This window comes from Aegilops tauschii, chromosome 4 (assembly GCF_002575655.3).
Source record: "Aegilops tauschii subsp. strangulata cultivar AL8/78 chromosome 4, Aet v6.0, whole genome shotgun sequence".
NCBI lineage: Eukaryota > Viridiplantae > Streptophyta > Magnoliopsida > Poales > Poaceae > Aegilops > Aegilops tauschii.
In genome coordinates this window covers 435,875,582-435,896,434 of record NC_053038.3, presented here as the reverse complement: position 1 = coordinate 435,896,434, position 20,853 = coordinate 435,875,582, and the positions used below count along the sequence as shown (strand labels likewise).

Below are 20,853 nucleotides of genomic sequence, written 5' to 3'. Positions count from 1 at the left end.
ATTGCACACCTTGCAATACAGGCAAGAACCCCTTCTTGGACTGATCCATATTGAACTTCTTCAATATCTTATCAAGGTATGTACTCTATGAAAGACCAATGAGGCGTCTTGATCTATCTCTATAGATCTTGATGCCTAATATATAAGCAGCTTCTCCAAGGTCCTTCATTGAAAAACACTTATTCAAATAGGCCTTTATACTTTCCAAGAATTCTATATCATTGCCCATCAATAGTATGTCATCCACATATAATATGAGAAATGCTACAGAGCTCCCACTCACTTTCTTGTAAACACAGGCTTCTCCATAAGTCTGTGTAAACCCAAACGCTTTGATCATCTCATCAAAGCGAATGTTCCAACTCCGAGATGCTTGCACCAGCCCATAGATTGAGCGCTGGAGCTTGCATACTTTGTTAGCATTCTTAGGATCGACAAAACCTTCCGGCTGCATCATATACAACTCTTCCTTAAGGAAGCCGTTAAGGAATGCCGTTTTGACGTCCATCTGCCATATCTCATAATCATAGTATGCGGCAATTGCTAACATGATTCGGACGGACTTCAGCTTCGCTACGGGTGAGAAAGTCTCATCGTAGTCAACCCCTTGAACTTGTCAATAACCCTTAGCGACAAGTCGAGCCTTATAGATGGTCACATTACCATCCGCGTCTGTCTTCTTCTTAAAGATCCATTTATTTTCTATCGCTCGCCGATCATCGGGCAACTAAGTCAAAGTCCATACTTCGTTTTCATACATGGATCCTATCTCGGATTTCATGGCTTCTAGCCATTTGTCGGAATCCGGGCCCGCCATCGCTTCTTCATAGTTCGAAGGTTCACCGTTGTCTAACAACATGATTTCTAGGACAGGGTTGCCGTACCACTCTGGTGCGGAACGTGTCCTTGTGGACCTACGAAGTTCAGTAGTAACTTGATCCGAAGCTTCATGATCATCATCATTAACTTCCTCCCCAGTCGGTGTAGGCACCACAGGAACATCTTCCCGCGCTGCGCTACTTTCCGGTTCGGAAGGGGTGACTATCACCTCATCAAGTTCCACTTTCCTCCCACTCAATTCTTTCGAGAGAAACTCCTTCTCTAGAAAGGACCTGTTCTTGGCAACGAAGATCTTGCCTTCGGATCTGAGGTAGAAGGTGTACCCAATAGTTTCCTTAGGGTATCCTATGAAGACGCATTTCTCCGACTTGGGTTCGAGCTTTTCAGGTTGAAGTTTCTTGACATAAGTATCGCATCCCCAAACTTTTAGAAACGACAGCTTAGGTTTCTTCCCAAACCATAATTCATACGGTGTCGTCTCAACGGATTTCGACGGAGCCCTATTTAAAGTGAATGCGGCAGTCTCTAAAGCATAGCCCCAAAATGAGAGCGGTAAATCGGTAAGAGACATCATAGATCGCACCATATCCAATAGAGTGCGATTACGACGTTCGGACACACCATTTCTCTGAGGTGTTCCAGGCGGCGTGAGTTGTGAAACTATTCCACATTTCCTTAAGTGTGCACCAAACTCATGACTTAAATATTCTCCACCACGATCTGATCGTAAGAATTTTATTTTCCTGTCACGTTGATTCTCAACCTCACTCTAAAATTCCTTGAACTTTTCGAAGGTTTCAGACTTGTGTTTCATTATGTAGACATACCCATATATACTTAAGTCATCAGTGAGAGTGAGAACATAACGATATCCTCCGCGAGCCTCAACACTCATTGGACCACACACATCGGTATGTATGATTTCCAATAAGTTGGTTGCTCGCTCCATTGTTCCGGAGAATGGAGTCTTGGTCATCTTACCCATGAGGCATGGTTCGCACGTGTCAAATGATTCGTAATCAAGAGACTCCAAAAGTCCATCTGCATGGAGCTTCTTCATGCGCTTGACACCAATGTGACCAAGGCGGCAGTGCCACAAGTATGTGGGACTATCGTTATCAACTTTACATCTTTTGGTATTCACACTATGAATATGTGTAACATCACGTTCGAGATTCATCAAAAATAAACCATTGACCAGCGGGGCATGACCATAAAATATATCTCTCAAATAAATAGAACAACCATTATTCTCGGATTTAAATGAGTAGCCATCTCGAATTAAACGAGATCCAGATACAATGTTCATGCTCAAAGCTGGCACTAAATAACAATTATTGAGGTTTAAAACTAATCTCGTGGGTAGATGCAGAGGTAGCATGCCGACGGCGATCACATCGACCTTGGAACCATTCCTGACGCGCATCGTCACCTCGTCCTTCGCCAGTCTCCGTTTATTCCGTAGTTCCTGTTTTGAGTTACAAATATGAGCAACCGCACCGGTATCAAATACCCAGGAGCTACTACGAGTACTGGTAAGGTACACATCAATTACATGTATATCACATATACCTTTGGTGTTGCCGGCCTTCTTGTCCGCTAAGTATTTGGGGCAGTTCCGCTTCCAGTGACCACTTCCCTTGCAATAAAAGCACTCAGTCTCGGGCTTGGGTCCATTCCTTGGCTTCTTCCCGGCAACTGGCTTACCGGGCGCGGCAACTCCCTTGCCGTCCTTCTTGAAGTTCTTCTTACCCTTGCCCTTCTTGAACTTAGTGGTTTTATTCACCATCAACACTTGATGTTCTTTTCTGATCTCCACCTCCGCTGATTTCAGCATTGAATATATCTCAGGAATGGTCTTTTCCATCCCCTGCATATTGAAGTTCATCACAAAGCTCTTGTTGCTTGGTGGAAGCGACTGGAGGATTCTGTCAATGACCGCGTCATCCAGGAGATTAACTCCCAGCTGAGTCAAGCGGTTGTGCAACCCAGACATTCTGAGTATATGCTCACTTACAGAACTATTTTCCTCCATTTTACAGCTGAAGAATTTGTCGGAGACTTCATATCTCTCGACCCGGGCATGAGCTTGGAAAACTAATTTCAGTTCCTCGAACATCTCATATGCTCCATGTTTCTCAAAACGCTTTTGGAGACCCGGTTCAAAGCTGTAAAGCATGCCGCACTGAACGAGGGAGTAATCATCAGCACGTGATTGCCAAGCGTTCATAACATCTTGGTTCTCAGGGATTGGTGCTTCACCTAGCGGTGCTTCTAAGACATAATCTTTCTTGGCTACTATGAGGATGATCCTCAGGTTCCGGACCCAGTCCGTATAGTTGCTGCCATCATCTTTCAGCTTGGTTTTCTCTAGGAACGCGTTGAAATTGAGGACAACGTTGGCCATTAGATCTACAAGACATAGTGTATAGATTTTAGACTAAGTTCATGATAATTAAGTTCATATAATCAAATTATTCAATGAACTTCCACTCAGATAGACATCCCTCTAGTCATCTAAGTGAAACATGATCCGAGTTAACTAGGCCGTGTCCGATCATCACGTGAGACGGACTAGTCAAGATCGGTGAACATCTCCATGTTGATCGTATCTTCTATACGACTCATGCTCGACCTTTCGGTCCTCCGTGTTCTGAGGCCATGTCTGTACATGCTAGGCTCGTCAAGTCAACCTAAGTGTATTGCGTGTGTTCCGAGGCCATGTCTGTACATGCTAGGCTCGTCAACACCCGTTGTATGCGAACGTTAGAATCTATCACACCCGATCATCACGTGGTGCTTCGAAACAACGAACCTTCGCAACGGTGCACAGTTAGGGTGAACACTTTCTTGAAATTATTATAAGGGATCATCTTACTTACTACCGTCGTTCTAAGCAAATAAGATGCAAAAACATGATAAACATCACATGCAATCAAATAGTGACATGATATGGCCAATATCATCATGCTCCTTTGATCTCCATCTTCGCGGCACCATGATCATCTTCGTCACCGGCATGACACCATGATCTCCATCATCATGATCTCCATCATTGTGTCTTCATGAAGTCGTCACGCCAACGATTACTTCTACTTCTATGGCTAACGCGTTTAGCAACAAAGTAAAGTAATTTACATGGCGTTATTCAATGACACGCAGGTCATGCAAAATAATAAAGACAACTCCTATGGCTCCTGCCGGTTGTCATACTCATCGACATGCAAGTCATGATTCCTATTACAAGAATATGATCAATCTCATACATCACATATATCATTCATCACATCTTCTGGCCATATCACATCACATAACACATGTTGCAAAAACAAGTTAGACGTCCTCTAATTGTTGTTGCAAGTTTTTACGTGGTTTGTAGGTTTCTAGCAAGAACGTTTTCTTACCTACGTATGACCACAACGTGATTTGCCAATTTCTATTTACCCTTCATAAGGACCCTTTTCATCGAATCCGTTCCGACTAAAGTAGGAGAGACAGACACCCGCTAGCCACCTTATGCAACTAGTGCATGTCAGTCGGTGGAACCTGTCTCACGTAAGCGTACGTGTAAGGTCGGTCCGGGCCGCTTCATCCTACAATGCCGCCGAAACAAGAAACGACTAGTAGCGGCAAGAAGAATTGGCAACATCAACGCCCACAACTTCTTTGTGTTCTACTCGTGCATAGTAACTACGCATAGGCCTGGCTCATGATGCCACTGTTGGGAATCGTAGCATAATTTTAAAATTTTCCTACGCTCACCAAGATGCATCTATGGAGTATACTAGCAACGAGGGGAAAGGAGTGCATCTACATACCCTTGTAGATCGCGAGCGGAAGCGTTCCAATGAACGTGGATGACGGAGTCGTACTCGCCGTGATTCAAATCACCGATGACCGAGTGCCGAACGGACGGCACCTCCGCGTTCAACACACGTACGGTGCAGCGACGTCTCCTCCTTCTTGATCCAGCAAGGGGAAGGAGAGGTTGATGGAGATCCAGGAGCACGACGGCGTGGTGGTGGATGTAGCGGGTCTCGGCAGGGCTTCGCCGAGCTTCTGCGAGAGGGAGAGGTGTAACAGGGGAGGAGGGAGGCGCCCAAGGCTGTAATGCTACTGCCCTCCCTCCCCCCCCCCTTTATATAGGCCCCCTGGGAGGGGGGGTGCCTTGCCCCCCAAGGCAAGTGGGAAGCCCCCCACCCTAGGGTTCCCAACCCTAGGCGCATGGGGGGAGGCCCATGGGGGGGCGCCCAGCCCACTAGGGGCTGGTTCCCTTCCCACTTCAGCCCACGGGGCCCTCCGGGATAGGTGGCCCCACCCGGTGGACCCCCGGGACCCTTCCGGTGGTCCCGGTACAATACCGGTAACCCCCGAAACTTTCCCGGTGGCCGAAACTTGACTTCCTATATATAATTCTTCACCTCCGGACCATTCCGGAACTCCTCGTGACATCTGGGATCTCATCCGGGACTCCGAACAACTTTCGGGTTTCCGCATACACATTTCTGTACAACCCTAGCGTCACCGAACCTTAAGTGTGTAGACCCTACGGGTTCGGGAGACACGCAGACATGACCGAGACGCCTCTCCGATCAATAACCAACAGCGGGATCTGGATACCCATGTTGGCTCCCACATGTTCCACGATGATATCATCGGATGAACCACGATGTCGAGGATTCAATCAATCCCGTATACAATTCCCTTTGTCAATCGGTATGTTACTTGCCCGAGATTCGATTGTCGGTATCCCAATACCTTGTTCAATCTCGTTACGGGCAAGTCCCTTTACTCGTACCGCAATGCATGATCCCGTGACTAACGCCTTAGTCACATTGAGCTCATTATGATGATGCATTACCGAGTGGGCCCAGAGATACCTCTCCGTCACACGGAGTGACAAATCCAAGTCTCAATCCGTGCCAACCCAACAGACACTTTCGGAGATACCCGTAGTGCACCTTTATAGTCACCCAGTTACATTGTGACGTTTGGCACACCCAAAGCACTCCTACGGTATCTGGGAGTTGCACGATCTCATGGTCTAAGGAAAAGATACTTGACATTGGAAAACCTCTAGCAAACGAAACTACACGATCTTTTATGCTATGCTTAGGATTGGGTCTTGTCCATCACATCATTCTCCTAATGATGTGATCCCGTTATCAATGACATCCAATGTCCATAGTCAGGAAACCATGACTATCTGTTGATCAACGAGCTAGTCAACTAGAGGCTTACTAGGGACACGTTGTGGTCTATGTATTCACACATGTATTACGATTTCCGGACAATACAATTATAGCATGAACAATAGACAATTACCATGAACAAAGAAATATAATAATAACCATTTATTATTGCCTCTAGGGCATATTTCCAACAGGCCTGGGTTGTTCTTCAGGCGCAACATTGGTGGTTGCCCTGGCATTGTCTTCAGGAGCTGGAATTTCTTCAGCAGCCCTGGTAGCTTCTTCAGCGGCCTAATCTTCATTAGTTGTGCTTTCAGTTTCATAAGTATGCTGAGCAGATGCTTCAACCTGAGGAATTTGTTGTTGCGATGATTCAGCAATGTCTGACTTGAGGTTCTTGGCAATCTTGACAAATCTGACTTTGGAACCCAGCCAATCAGCATGATATCTGTCAAATTCATCACTGAGGTCTCTGATCTCCCTTTGAACAGTGACGTGTTCTTTAGGAGCCAGTGTCAGAACGTTGTTCCTCAGGAATCGCTCCTTCTTGTACTGGGCCTTCTTGACTTGCCTAGCCTTCAGAAATTTCCATTTTTCTTCGCCTATGAAGGCAGTCAACATATGACTTTGACCAGGAGTTAGGTTAAAGTCAGGAAGTGGAGTGTTGGGATATTTGTGCCATATGTCAATGCAATCAAGGATCTTCTTTAGATCCATCATAAGAGGCACGGAGCTTCCTTTGACTCTTGCAGCCCTTTCCAGTCTATCTTTGATGATTTCAGTTAGTTCTACATCATCAGCTTCATCATCGTCGGATGGAACATGGAATGCCACTTGCTTCTTGGGAGGACTTGGCCTCGTTCCACGACCAGCAGTGCTCTTGACCTTCAGCAGAGTTGGACCACTTGAGGATTGTGGTTGAGCTGAGGTGTTGGGGAACGCAGTATTTCAAAAAAATTACCTGCGATCACGCAAAATCTATCTAGGAGATGCACAGCAACGAGCGGGGAGAGTGTGTCCACGTACCCTCATAGACCGAAAGCGGAAGCGTTAAGTAACGCGGTTGATGTAGTCGAACGTCTTCGCGATCCAACTGATCCAAGCACCGAACGTACGGCACCTCCGTGTTCAGCACACGTTCAGCTCAATGACGTCCCTCGATCTCTTGATCCAGTTGAGGCCGAGGGAGAGTTCCGTCAGCACGATGGCGTGGTGATGGTGATGATGAAGTTACCGGCGCAGGGCTTCGCCTAAGCACTACGATGATAAGATCGAGGTGTGTTACTGTGGAGGGGGGCACCGCACACGGTTAAGAGAAACTTGTGTGTTCTAGGGTGCCCCCCTACCCCCGTATATAAAGGAGGGTAGGGGAGGCCGGCTGGCCCTCCTAGGGCACGCCAGGAGAGGGGAATCCTACTAAGACTCCAAGTCCTAGTAGGTTTCCACCTAAGGAAGAGGGGGAAGAAGGAAGGAACAGGGGGAAGGAAAGGAAAGGGGGCGCCGCCCCCTTCCCCTAGTCCAATTCGGACCCAAGGGGGAGGGGCGCGCGGCCAGCCCCTCTTGGCCCTTCCTCTCTTCCCACTAAGGCCCATCGAGGCCCATTAGTTCCCCTGGGTGGTTCTGATAACCCTCCGGCACTCCGATAATTATCCGGTACCTCTCGGAACTCATCCGGTGTCCGAATAACATCGTCCAATATATCAGTCTTTATGTCTCGACCATTTTGAGACTCCTCGTCATGTCTGTGATCTCATCCGGGACTCCATACAAACTTCGGTCATCAAATCACATAACTCATAATACAAATCATCATCGAACATTAAGCATGCGGACCCTACGGGTTCGAGAACTATGTAGACATGACCGAGACACATCTCCAGTCAATAACCAATAGCGGAACCTAGATGCTCATATTGGCTCCTACATATTCGATGAAGATCTTTATCGGTCAAACCGCATAACAACATACGTTGTTCCCTTTGTCATCGGTATGTTACTTGCCCGAGATTCGATCGTCGGTATCATCATACCTAGTTCAATCTCGTTACCGGCAAGTCTCTTTACTCGTTCCGTAATGCATCATCCTGCAACTAACTCATTAGTCACATTGCTTGCAAGGCTTATAGTGATGTGCATTACCAAGAGGGCCCAGAGATACCTCTCCGATACTTGGAGTGACAAGTCCTAATCTTGATCTATGCCAACCCAAAAAACACCTTCGGAGACACCTGTAGAGCATCTTTATAATCACCCAGTTACGTTGTGACGTTTGATAGCACACAAGGTGTTCCTCCAGTATTCGGGAGTTGCATAATCTCATAGTCAGAGGAATATGTATAAGTCATGAAGAAAGCAATAGCAATAAACTTAACGATCATTATGCTAAGCTAACGGATGGGTCTTGTCCATCACATCATTCTCTAATGATGTGATCCCGTTCATCAAATGACAACACATGTCTATGGTTAGGAAACTTAATCATCTTTGATTAACGAGCTAGTCAAGTAGAGGCATACTAGGGACACTCTGTTTGTCTATGTATTCACACATGTACTATGTTTTCGGTTAATACAATTGTACCATGAATAATAAACATTTATCATGATATAAGGAAATATAAATAACAACTTTATTATTGCCTCTAGGGCATATTTCCTTCATGAGGATGATGCAGAAGCCCCTGAGGCAATAGAGAAGCCGGCAGTCCGCTGACACGTTGCAAGGTACACAGGTGTTGAGGACTTTGTGGCAGCATGTGAGGATTTTGAAGCAACTGAGGGGATTCGCACTGCCCTTGAAGAAGTTGCTTGAGGAATTTGCCCTGAGGGCTTTGCCGTTGAAGAACTGGGCCGTGAGGGCATTGTGCTTGAAGATTTCTTCACAGCAGACTTCTTCAACATTGCCTTCTTTGGTGTAGTTGTGCGAGCAGAGGCCTCAGCGGCAGCAGCTAGAGAATCCTCATTAAATTTCCTCACTGCTTCTCCAGCAGTTTTCTGAAGCTTGGCTTGGCGCTTTGCCCATTCTTTAGGAAATTACTCACCATGCCTGATGCTGGTGGGATCAGCTCGTTGGCCCGTAGCCAAGGGTGGTATTGCACATGGAGGATTTACTTCGAATTTCTTCATGTACTTGGGAGTAACATAGCGATATTCCCTCCATTCCTTTGCCCATATCCTCTCAATCCTCTGTATGCGCACTTTGCGCTGATTCTTGTTTTCCTTCGCATGAATTTCTTCATCGGGTGTGCAATATTCATCATATATGTCTTCAGGGATTTCAAATGATGTGTTTGTCTCAGACCTCTTTCCTCCCTTCTGTGGTCTCTTCCCATCTGCCATTTTCCTCACTTAAGGACCTTGAACTTTGGATGTTTCTGAGGAAGTGTGCAAATTTTCTTCGAGGAATGCTGCAAATGAGTTAAGTTGATGAGAACCTAGAGATTCAGTAGCAAACATTTTGTACCTGTGAACAGAGTATAGGTGCGAAGAATTTGGAGAGGTCATATGGGTTCTCAGAATTTTTTCAAAAATGAACAAGTTGAGGACTTTGACCATAGATGTCTTGAGGAATTTCACTAAGCGTTCTTGACTCAGTTTCCAGAGTTGTACAGATTAGGAAATCCACACAATTGAGGAATCTTGAAGAAAATCATAGCTTAGAGAAACAAATCAAGGGAGAGAAGCATTGAGGTGTTCTAAGGAATAGATTTGAAGAATAAACACCTTTTGAGGATTTTGTGGAAAACATAAGAATCAAAGTAGGGCAGTAAAATTATATTTTAATTATTCTTGACAAAGAACACGACGAACTGGGAGTGGAGATGGAGAAGTTCGTCAGTTTTGATCTCCCACGCCCTAACTTGGCGGTGGGAGACAGCTACGGCGGCGGCAGAGTGAAGATTTCCGCGGCCGACGCGAGTACGACGACGACAAGGTCGAGGCAGTGAAGCTCTTCCTCACCGGCGACGATGGAGTGTAGCTGCGGTGCTAGGTCAGAGAGCTCGAGTGAGGGGAGTTGAGGTCGAGTGGAGTAAATAAAGTATGAGGAGGGTGAGAGGTATTTATAGCCGCAGGGAAAAACTGCTCGTCCGAAGATTTTGGACGAACATGCCCCTGACCCTTATCCTAACGACATGTGTCACCCATGTACAGAGAGGTGGAGATCGTGGGGGATCGTGGGTGATTTGTTTAAACCATCGTGGGAAGCGGAACGGTTTGAGCGGCAACAACCAAAAATTTGAAAGGAATATTTTAAAGTTTCATTCGCAAATTCTTCAGCTGTCAAGGACACAGTGAAGATTCTGAATGAGTTTCAAATAGAACGCACATGAAGAATTTGTGAACAGACTGGGTTGAGTTGAGCATAGAGGGGAAACGGGTCCGATCACATTCACTTAGATGCAAATTAACTTGAAGAATTAACAATAAGTGAATGATGTTAAGGACATGAAAACTCATATATATATACAGGGCTGGACTATTATGTTACCCGTAACAGAATAATATTCTGTTACCCCCCCCCCCCGCCCTATATAGGCGCGACGCACCGACCACCATAGAATCCCCCCGACCCAGCCCGAACCGAACCCGCCTTCTTCCGCCGAAGGCAGCCGTCGTGGGCGAGCGAGCGACGGCGGCAGCCGGAGCGAGGGAGCCCGCGGCGCCGTGACTAGCCGGTGACAGATCCGCCGCCGTCTCCTGCCTCCTTCCGTCGCCGGATTCATCGACGGGGCCGTGATCCACCGTCTCCTGCCTCCTTCCGTCGCCGGATCCATCGGCGGGGCCGTGATCCGCCGTCTCCTGACTCCCTCCGTCGCCGGATCCAACGATGGGGCCGTGATCCGTCGTCTCCTGCCTCCCCCCGTCGCCGGATCCAATGACGGTGCCGTGATCCGCCGTCTCCTGCCTCCCTTCGTCGCCGGATCCAACGACGGGGCCATGATCCGCCGCCTCCTGCCTCCCTCCGTCGCCGGGGCTCCTTCTCCGGGGCAGTGATCCCTACAAGGTGCTGCCTCCCCGGACCTCTTCGCCAGACGTCCACCACAAGCAGGAGCTGCATCAATGGCGCTGCCTCCCAAGAACATGCCAGTACGCCGCCCACGAGAGGAAGAAGAAGAAGTCAGTCCACTGGAGGTAATGTCTGCTTCCCACGTTTGTGTCAGTACATCAGTTCATCAGTCCTGCTATGAAGAAGAACCTGATGGTACATTGCAAATGCTTGATCAGTTCATTACACCCCTGCCACTTGATGCAACATTTGGATGTCAAGGTTACTGTCAATACCTCTAATATGCTAGCTTCAGTTCAAAACCAAAAAACATAAACTTATGCATCAGTCCAAGGAGCTACTAGGCTTTATGTAAGGTTCAGCTACCACTGCAAGTTGTATGATGTTATTTCTAATAGTACATGTCGTGTAGTTGCGTCAGTTCGAACTAGTGAAAGAATGATGTTGAAAAAAATATACACATGTTACACAGTGAGTTCAATGATACATAAACTAGGAGTACTTCTAGTGTAGTTGCATAAGTTATAGATGAACAAAAGAGAAGACATGCATCAGTTTTATATATATGCATATCCATACATCTCTGAAGTTCAATGTTCAGTTTACAAGCAGTGCTAAAAAACAGTACATCAGTACATCAGTGTTGAACATGTACGGTTATACTGTTCGACTGAAAAAACGAAACCAGATACAAAATAGAGAACAACAGTTTAAATAACAACCAACGATGCAAGTTCAACTTGTACATTGCCTTCAGTGCATGACATGTTACCCATAGCATGTATACGAGAAAAATGCAGAAAAGATTAATCCCAAAACTGTTGAATGTCATTGCAGAAGCGAGCAAGGCGGCACACGCAGTGAGCGTTTGATGAGCCAAGCAGATATGGGGCACCACCTGGTCGGGTAACACCAGAAATACCACCTAGATACTTCATCAATACAGGCAGATTTCAAGATACACCGGAATCATCAGAAGCACGGACAAGTTCTTCTATGCAGCAAACACCAATATCTGGGAATACAAGCTTTGTCACTCCTGGGTTGCAACAAGGCCAACAATATCCCCAACAACAAATGTTTTTCTTCCCTAGCGCATGCAGAAAGCCAAGGACAGGAAGCCGTGGATGGGTTGCAACAAGGCTTCCACCAGTCGCTCCGTCAACATCAATCATCCGTGCTGCAAAAGCGGTTGCGACGGGAAGACTAGGCCAAAGAGACAGAAATTTTGGCCGCTCTAGCAGGTTCCAAAGTACAAGATATGAGCCATATAGACAGGAGCAACCTCACAACGAACCTGAGGGGAGACGGCCGTACAATGAGAGACGGAGATCTTCGTCAACATTGCTCCCTCCAAGAGATGCATTGCTGCATGTGCCAAGGGTGACACCACCCGCGCCCATACACCAGGGTGAACAGCAAACACCGGAGGCAGCACAGAGCTATACACATGTAAGTATCCATATAGAAAAAAACATAGAAGCACAGTCCATACCATGGTACTGTGACCACCCCATCTAACATTTTCATAACTGCATTTTTGTTTGCTCACTGTTGCGTGCAGCCACCTAACATTGAAGCTTGCGTTCTGCCAAGACTAGAGATGCTCTATGAAACTTTTGAAGAAGCAAAGAATTTCTACAATGTCTATGCGAAGCACGCGGGTTTTGCTGTCAGGGAAGGCCCCAAGTTTAAGACCAGAGCCTACCTTTATTGCACGTGCTATGGAGTCTATGAATCGAAGGTGTCTGAAGCAAATAGACAGCGGAACAAAACGACAGCCAGGACTAACTGCGAGGCTAAAATGAGGCTGAAGAAGGAAAAGGATGGAACATTTTTCGTAAAAGAGATAGTCTGGGAACACAACCACAGGCTACAGCTCACTCCGAAAATGCTTGTCTTCATGCACTTCCACAAAAACTTTGACAAAACAATCTTGGAGTACGTCAAGTACCTGCAGTTCAAAGGCATTGAACACGCGCAAATCATGAGCATACTGGGCGGTGATGACCCTGGTAGCTACTTCCTCGAAATGCATGCCAAAGACCTGATTAACCTGTAAGTACAAACTTGTTCTCCTCCCATAAACCGCCTTTTTTCCTCTGTCGGTACTAACATATTACGCAACGCATGACCTGACGCCAGTTCAACATGCATTTTTGAATGAACTTTTAATATGCAGGAAAGCAAAGAATTCAAGGATGGATGATGTGGACGATGTCCTAAAGACTGTCAACTTCTCTAGGGAGATGAAAGCTATAAACAGGGAATTCTTCTGTGACATGCAACTCGATGAGTCTGACAGAGTTAAGAACATATTCTGGGCGAATGCAAGCTGCCGAGGGGCCTATCAGGACTTTGGTGACTTCGTAACATTTGACACCACATATAAGACCAACAAGTACCATATGCCACTTGGGGTTTTTGTCGGTACTAACAACCACTTACAGACTACATTCTTTGGTTTCGCCCTGATAAGAGATGAGGATGCATCTTCATTCAGATGGTTGTTCAAGACATTTTTAAGGTGCATGAGAGGGAAGGCTCCTACATGCATCCTCACACGTACAACCGCGAAAACCACCCCCAACCACCACCACCACCACCACCCCCCTCCCAAAAAAATAAAAGGAAAATAACACAGTAAAAAAATGTTGTGTCAGTTCTATTGGTATATATGCACCACCATCTGCTGACCACTCCATGTCTCTTTTCTCATTACCAGACCAGTGCCCGACAATGGCTTTGGCGATCCCAGATGCTTTCGGGAACACAGTACACAAGTTGTGCCGCTGGCACATTATGAAGAAGTACAGGGAACACCTCGCATACCTGTACTACCTGCACGAAGACTTTAAGGATGAATTCACATCAATCCTCAACTGGCCCCTCATGCCAACTGAGTTTGGGGATGCCTGGAAAGGACTCATGGATAGGTACAACCTCCATGATGATGCCATGATGGTGGCCATGTGGAACGAGCATGAGAAATGGATATCAGCCTACTTCAAAGAAATTTTATGCGCCAAAATGACATCCACACAGCGAAGTGAGAGCATGAACTATGTGCTCAAGAAGAACTTTGTAAGTGAGAGACAAAACCTACACCGGTTTGTCAGCCAGGTAAACTCCTGCGTCAAAACCAGGAGGCAGACAGAGAACCAAGAGACAATGGGTAACAGGGTATAGCTCTATCACCTGTCGTGAGACAAAAAAACATGCTTACTAAAGTAAAACTTTATTAGTTAGACAAGTTTTTGCTGCCAGAAAACTAACAATTTGGTCATCATTCTTGCATGTGCAGAAGGAACAAAACACGCTGACCTTCTATGGGTTTGACACCCAGATGGCAAAGGTTTACTCACGAGCTGTGTACAGCGAGATCAGAAAAAGGCTAAAGCTGAGCACACTCTTCACGGCGACAGAGACAGAAGAGCCCACAAAGTACCTCGTGCGCTACAACAACCCACAAAAGCTGTCTGCGTGGTCTCAGCACGCGTTCCAGGTGGTTGCAGACCCCGTGGGAGAAACATATGAGTGCGAGTGCAGGCTATGGGACCACACAGGTGACGATTAAAAAAAGATGTTACATACTGTACTACTTTTTTGCAAAGTTTTTCTTCGAATGAAATGACAAAAAACATGCACCTCTTCCAAAAAAATACAGGTCTTTTCTGCGTGCATGTCCTGTGCATGATGCAGACAATTAAGGCTGCCAGAGTTCCAGAGAAATACATCCTCAGGAGATACACCAAACGCCCGAACATCCAGCCAACATTCAACAGAAATGACTTGAGGACAGTAGCGTCAAACAAGGCATCCCAATACTGCATTGAAAGCTCACTGCTGACGCTGAACATGAGGGTGCACAGAAAAAAAGCCTGAGAAGCCAAGAGCAAATGGCGAGGTCACGGGTCGTATTGGAAAAACTTGAACAAGAACTCGACGCCATGCACTCTGCTGAAAATGGAGGTGTCGCGGACAATGAAGCCATTGAGCAGGATATTGCTACAATGTTATCCGAGATGAACCATCTGGGAGCTGTTGACCCGTTCGACAACGAGGAAGAGGAGCAGCAGCAACCTGAGCTTGCCCATGTGCACACTCAACAGCAGTAACATGCTCACATGCACGATCATGAGCTTGATGGTGCTATAGGCGAACGACATGACAACAGGACATCCTACCGGCAGCAGCAGGAAAGGGTGATTAAACCACCCATATTCTCAAACACAAAGGGGAGGAAGAGTAAAACGCAAGCAGCGAAAGCAGCACCCAAAAAGTCGCCACGCCACATCAAGTGCGTGGAATTTGGCCCGGACGGCAAACCTCTCGGGATAAGGGCATGCGGATTCTGCAACGTCGTGAGTAACCATAACTACCGCACATGCCCACTCCGCACAGATGGCACTGTCAACAAGAAAACGCTGCACAAGCAGATTGGAGCCACCCAGGTTTCTACCAATGGAGACAACACGCGTAACAGCTACACTTGCCGCAAGTGTGGGGGAACTGACGGGCATAATGCCCGCACGTGCAAAGTGGGCAAGGAGGTCATTGGCGCTGAACAGACATAGGACAAGGTGCAGAGTTCCAAAAAATCATGAAGACGATGAAGAAGAAGAAGAGTTTGACGAGAATGACGACCAATCAGACGAAGACAATGAAGATGAAAGTGTTGGGGACGAGGAAACTGAAACTGACGATGAAGCTGCCAAGGCTCAACCAGGAAAGGGCGCCGGCAAGGCACAACATTCGGGGCCAGTTAGGAGAAGCTCAAGACTGAACAATTGAACAATACATAGTGGTTATGCTGCTGCGTCAACTAAAAAATAAGCTTGTAGTCTCAGTTGCCTCGGCACGCAATGAGGAAACATTTCAGAAACACTGTCGTTACCAAAACTTATTTAGCTTTATCGTCGATTTTGTTGGGAATCGTAGCATAATTTAAAATTTTCCTACGCTCACCAAGATGCATCTATGGAGTCTACTAGCAACGAGGGGAAAGGAGTGGATCTACATACCCTTGTAGATCGCGAGCGGAAGCGTTCCAATGAACGTGGATGACGGAGTCGTACTCGCCGTGATCCAAATCACCGATGACCGAGTGCCGAACGTACGGCACCTCCGCGTTCAACACATGTACGGTGCAGCGACGTCTCCTCCTTCTTGATCCAGCAAGGGGGAAGGAGAGGTTGATGGAGATCCAACAGCACGACGGCGTGGTGGTGGATGTAGCGGCTCTCCGGCAGGGCTTCGCAAGCTTCTGCGAGAGAGAGAGAGAGGTGTTGCAGGGGAGGAGGGAGGCGCCCAAGGCTTAGATGTTGCTGCCCTCCCTTCCCCCCACTATATATAGGGCCAAGGGAGAGGGGGGGGGCGCAGCCTTGCCCCTTCCTCCAAGGAAGGGTGCGGCCAGGGGGGAGTCCTTCCCCCCCAAGGCACCTCGGAGGTGCCTTCCCCCTTTAGGACTCTCCCTTTTTTCTTATCTCTTGCGCATGGGCCTCTTGGGGCTGGTTCCCTTGGCCCATATAGGCCAAGGCGCACCCCTTACAGCCCATGTGGCCCCCGGGGCTGGTGGACCCCCTTGGTGGACCCCCGGACCCCTTTCGGCACTCCCGGTACAATACCGATAAAGTGCGAAACTTTTCCGGCGACCAAAATAAGACTTCCCATATATAAATCTTTACCTCCGGACCATTCCGGAACCTCTCGTGATGTCCGGGATCTCATCCGGGACTCCGAACAATTTTCGGGTTTCCGCATACATATATCTCTACAACCCTAGCGTCACCGGACCTTAAGTGTGTAGACCCTACGGGTTCGGGAGACATGCAGACATGACCGAGACGCCTCTCCGGTCAATAACCAACAGCGGGATCTGGATACCCATGTTGGCTCCCACATGTTCCACGATGATATCATCGGATGAACCACGGTGTCGAGGATTCAATCAATCCGTATGCAATTCCCTTTGTCAATCGGTATGTTACTTGCCCGAGATTCGATCGTCGGTATCCCAATACCTAGTTCAATCTCGTTACCGGCAAGTCTCTTTACTCGTACCGCAATGCATGATCCCGTGACTAACGCCTTAGTCACATTGAGCTCATTATGATGATGCATTACCGAGTGGGCCCAGAGATACCTCTCCGTTTACACGGAGTGACAAATCCCAGTCTCGATCCGTGCCAACCCAACAGACACTTTCGGAGATACCTGTAATGCACCTTTATAGTCACCCAGTTACGTTGTGACGTTTGGCACACCCAAAGCACTCCTACGGTATCCGGGAGTTGCACGATCTCTTGGTCTAAGGAAAAGATACTTGACATTGGAAAAGCTCTAGCAAACGAAACTACACGATCTTTTATGCTATGCTTAAGTTGGGTCTTGTCCATCACATCATTCTCCTAATGATGTGATCCCGTTATCAATGACATCCAATGTCCATAGTCAGGAAACCATGACTATCTGTTGATCAACGAGCTAGTCAACTAGAGGCTTACTAGGGACAGGTTGTGGTCTATGTATTCACACATGTATTACGATTTCCGGACAATACAATTATAGCATGAATAATAGACAATTACCATGAACAAAGAAATATAATAATAACCATTTATTATTGCCTCTAGGGCATATTTCCAACAGATTTCTCGATCAGTACTATAGTTATGATATAATTTGTGATTTGTGCCCGCTGGACCAGTGACATTATTATGTAAACCATTTGATAATCCTTTTGAATGCAGTCACAAATACATTTGAAAAAACTTATCTGGATTTATCTGACGCAAACGCTACTGTCGACCAGTAACTCAGCAAAAATATGTTAAGGAAAATTTAAACTCTTATAGTACATCAGTACTGATAGTTCTCAGTCGTCAGTACAAAGGCAAAGTACACATCAGTACTAATATAATTTGTGATTTGTGCCTGCTGGAGCAGTGACATTATTATGTAAACCATTTGATAATCCTTTTGAATGCAGTCACAAATACATTTGTACTGACGTAAAACACTACTGTCGACCAGTAACTCAGCAAAAAAAATTTAATGAAAATTTAAACTCTTATAGTACATCAGTACTGATAATTCTCAGTCGTCAGTACAAAGGCAGAGTAAAACAAACACACCCGTGAACACCTAAAAAAGACATTGTTTTGAAAAAACAAAGCTATGTCTGCTTCTACCAGTCCCAATTCAGAAAGACCATCAGTACATAAAAATAATTACGTCAAACAAAAATGCGAATATAATACATTCTGTACTGATGAAAATCTAATTTATCTGTAAAAATACTCAGAGATTATCTTGATATAAACAATCCTTTAAAAAAATACAAAAATTGTTTTAAAAAACATTAGCATCACACATAGTCTCACTGGTATTTGGTAAGTTCAATTACACTTCAATCACCAGTCCAAGTACCACAGTAGAGGAGTACAGACCTCCATCATCACCAACCCTGACACGTGCAAGTGGGATAAGCAGCTGATAAGTACAGCTTGACAAAGACGAATCAGTGCGACAGTAAAATGCCGTCATCACCACCCTTGAGACGTGCAAGTGGGAATTAGTAGGTCATAAGTACAGCTTGACAAGACTAGTCAGTGCAGCAGTAAAAACCATTTGACTTGGACGGTTACTTCTTCCAGGCCACCACCCGCGCCACCCACTGAGAGGTTGCCACAAGGGACTGCAAATGGGGACCCCCACGACCACCACACCCACGCCCCCGACGAACTGCCTCCCACAAATCCCCGTCGACGCACTGCAAAAAAACCCATTCTCTTCCATCTCTCCATCATCCCCACAAACCACCATTGCCGCTTCCATCTCTACTGCACACAAACCACAAACTTCTCTCTCACAAGCCCACAGCTGTCGGAGGAGGGCGATGGCGGAGGAACCGTTCACCAAGCGCCATCAAGACGAGTCGTCGGACAAGAGCAGCAACCTCGTCGACGTTCACGTCCCCAGCGAGAAGCGCGAGTACACCAAAACCCTCAGAGGGGTTGAGCTCCACGGCAAGGAGACGCTGGAGATCGTCTGCACCAGCGAACCAGCCAAGGCCGACGAGGTGATCTCCAGGCTCTGGAGGAAGCTTGGCGGCATGCTTCGTAGGATCGTCGGCGTTGGTGTGCACTACACCAACGAAGATGAACCTCCCCAGATGGCAGCAGTCCTGCAGTTGTGCGTCGACGACCTCTGCTTGGTGTACCACATCGCAGCGGCCACAAAATGGTGATCCATCCTACTCATTTGCCATGTTTGGTTTATCTGTTTTATTAGTGCTGTATCCTGAAAATCTCATCAGACTTGTTTCCCAACTAGATGTACTAGTGTGGTTTGTGAAAAGTGGATGCACTACTGCATTTTCTCAAGTAGATACACTATAAATGTATTTTTGAACCTGATGCACTGGATTACTATTTGGAAAATCTTGCGAAAGATTAATTTCTGAAGTTGATTGAGTAGTGTAGTTTCTGAACTTGATCCAATAGTGTAGTTTATGTACTTGATGTATTAAAAAGATGTTTCTGAACTTGATGTAGTGAAGTATTTTCTGAATTTGATCTAATGTTATTTTCATAAGAAAATAAACTAAGGACTTGGTAAAGCACTGGTTATGTGTTATCCTATTCAACAAAAGTAAACTAAACTACTACCAAAGCAGAACATACAACATTGACTGAAACTATGTATAATCCAAAAAGAAGAATAACATGATGTACTTAATTTAACTTTAGAACTTTGTTTACTAGTTTTTGAAGTACATTCATCGATTATTATGCTACATAAACATCTACTTCATGGATTCATCACTTGTAAAACAAAACAAAAATGAATCATTCAAACATCAAAAGTAATGCTAATTTTCAAAAATGTCTCTCCCCTTGCAGGCCCAAGCGCCTGAACGAGTTGCTGCACCATGAGACGTTGTTCACATTTGCCGGTTTCAGCATTGAAAGTGATAAAGAGAAGCTGAAGTTGTCCGGTTTGGAGATCAACCCCAACAATTTCATCGACATTCAGCGCAAGTGGAGAGTTCCATACACCGGAAAAGAGTACGACTCCTTGACTGATGTTGCAGCCAGCGTCATCCATCCATTCTACAAAGGCATGAAGAAGAACATCAACACGCAGGAAGACTACAAACTGTGGGGGACTAGCCCGCTGCCAGACAACCTCATCGAGTACGCAGGAGTAGATGCGTACGCCACGTACAAGTCATGGAGCATGATCGACTACATCACAGATGGTTCGGAATTTGCAAAAGAGCGGGAGGATGCGAAATTCTACGACCACCCCTATTGCCCCTTTTAGGGATGAAGATACATCAGAGCCTGCCTTCGTTTTCCTTCCGCTTGTGCTTGCCTTTTATCTTGTTGTTTCAAATTAGTAGTTTGCTCTTGTTGGGTTGAACCAGTATGATTATGTCGTGCTTGTCATGGTTGAACAAGTTTACTTATGTCATCAAGTACAATGTTTTGCTTATCTCATTATATAAGTTTAGTAGCTTCGTATGTTGTTAATCCATCATTTCAAATTCAAAAGTAGCTTCTGAATGGAACTTTGTGGCTGCTCTAAAGTACTAGTTATGATGCAACTAATCACACAACGTTGTTCCATGTCTAGTTTCGATTCAGTATTGTATAGAAAACATAATATTGAGAACAATCAGCATAATTTGAGTTGCTTAACAACACTTCAAAAGTTGAAGCAAAAATTCTTAGTACTTCATGTAGTGTTCTCATTCATATGTAGCTGCTAGAAAATTAACAAGTACTACAAACAGAAAAAGTTAAGA

General features: G+C 46.1%; 2 protein-coding genes across 2 annotated transcripts; both read left to right on the top strand.

The window, feature by feature from the left end:
* The first annotated feature begins 11,092 nt into the window (after window positions 1–11,092).
* On the top strand, window positions 11,093–14,924 carry LOC109731533 (protein FAR1-RELATED SEQUENCE 5-like). Its single transcript, XM_020290703.1, has 6 exons — window positions 11,093–11,164; window positions 12,604–13,097; window positions 13,222–13,566; window positions 13,703–14,222; window positions 14,344–14,605; window positions 14,707–14,924. The coding sequence occupies exons 1-6, from the start codon at window positions 11,093–11,095 to the stop codon at window positions 14,922–14,924; spliced, it is 1,911 nt and encodes a 636-aa protein (XP_020146292.1).
* Window positions 14,925–18,939: 4,015 nt separating this feature from the next.
* LOC120963492 (uncharacterized) lies at window positions 18,940–20,369 on the top strand. Its single transcript, XM_040388134.2, has 2 exons — window positions 18,940–19,286; window positions 19,946–20,369. Exons 1-2 carry the CDS (start codon window positions 18,940–18,942, stop codon window positions 20,367–20,369), a joined length of 771 nt encoding a protein of 256 aa, XP_040244068.2.
* The last annotated feature ends 484 nt before the right edge of the window (window positions 20,370–20,853 follow it).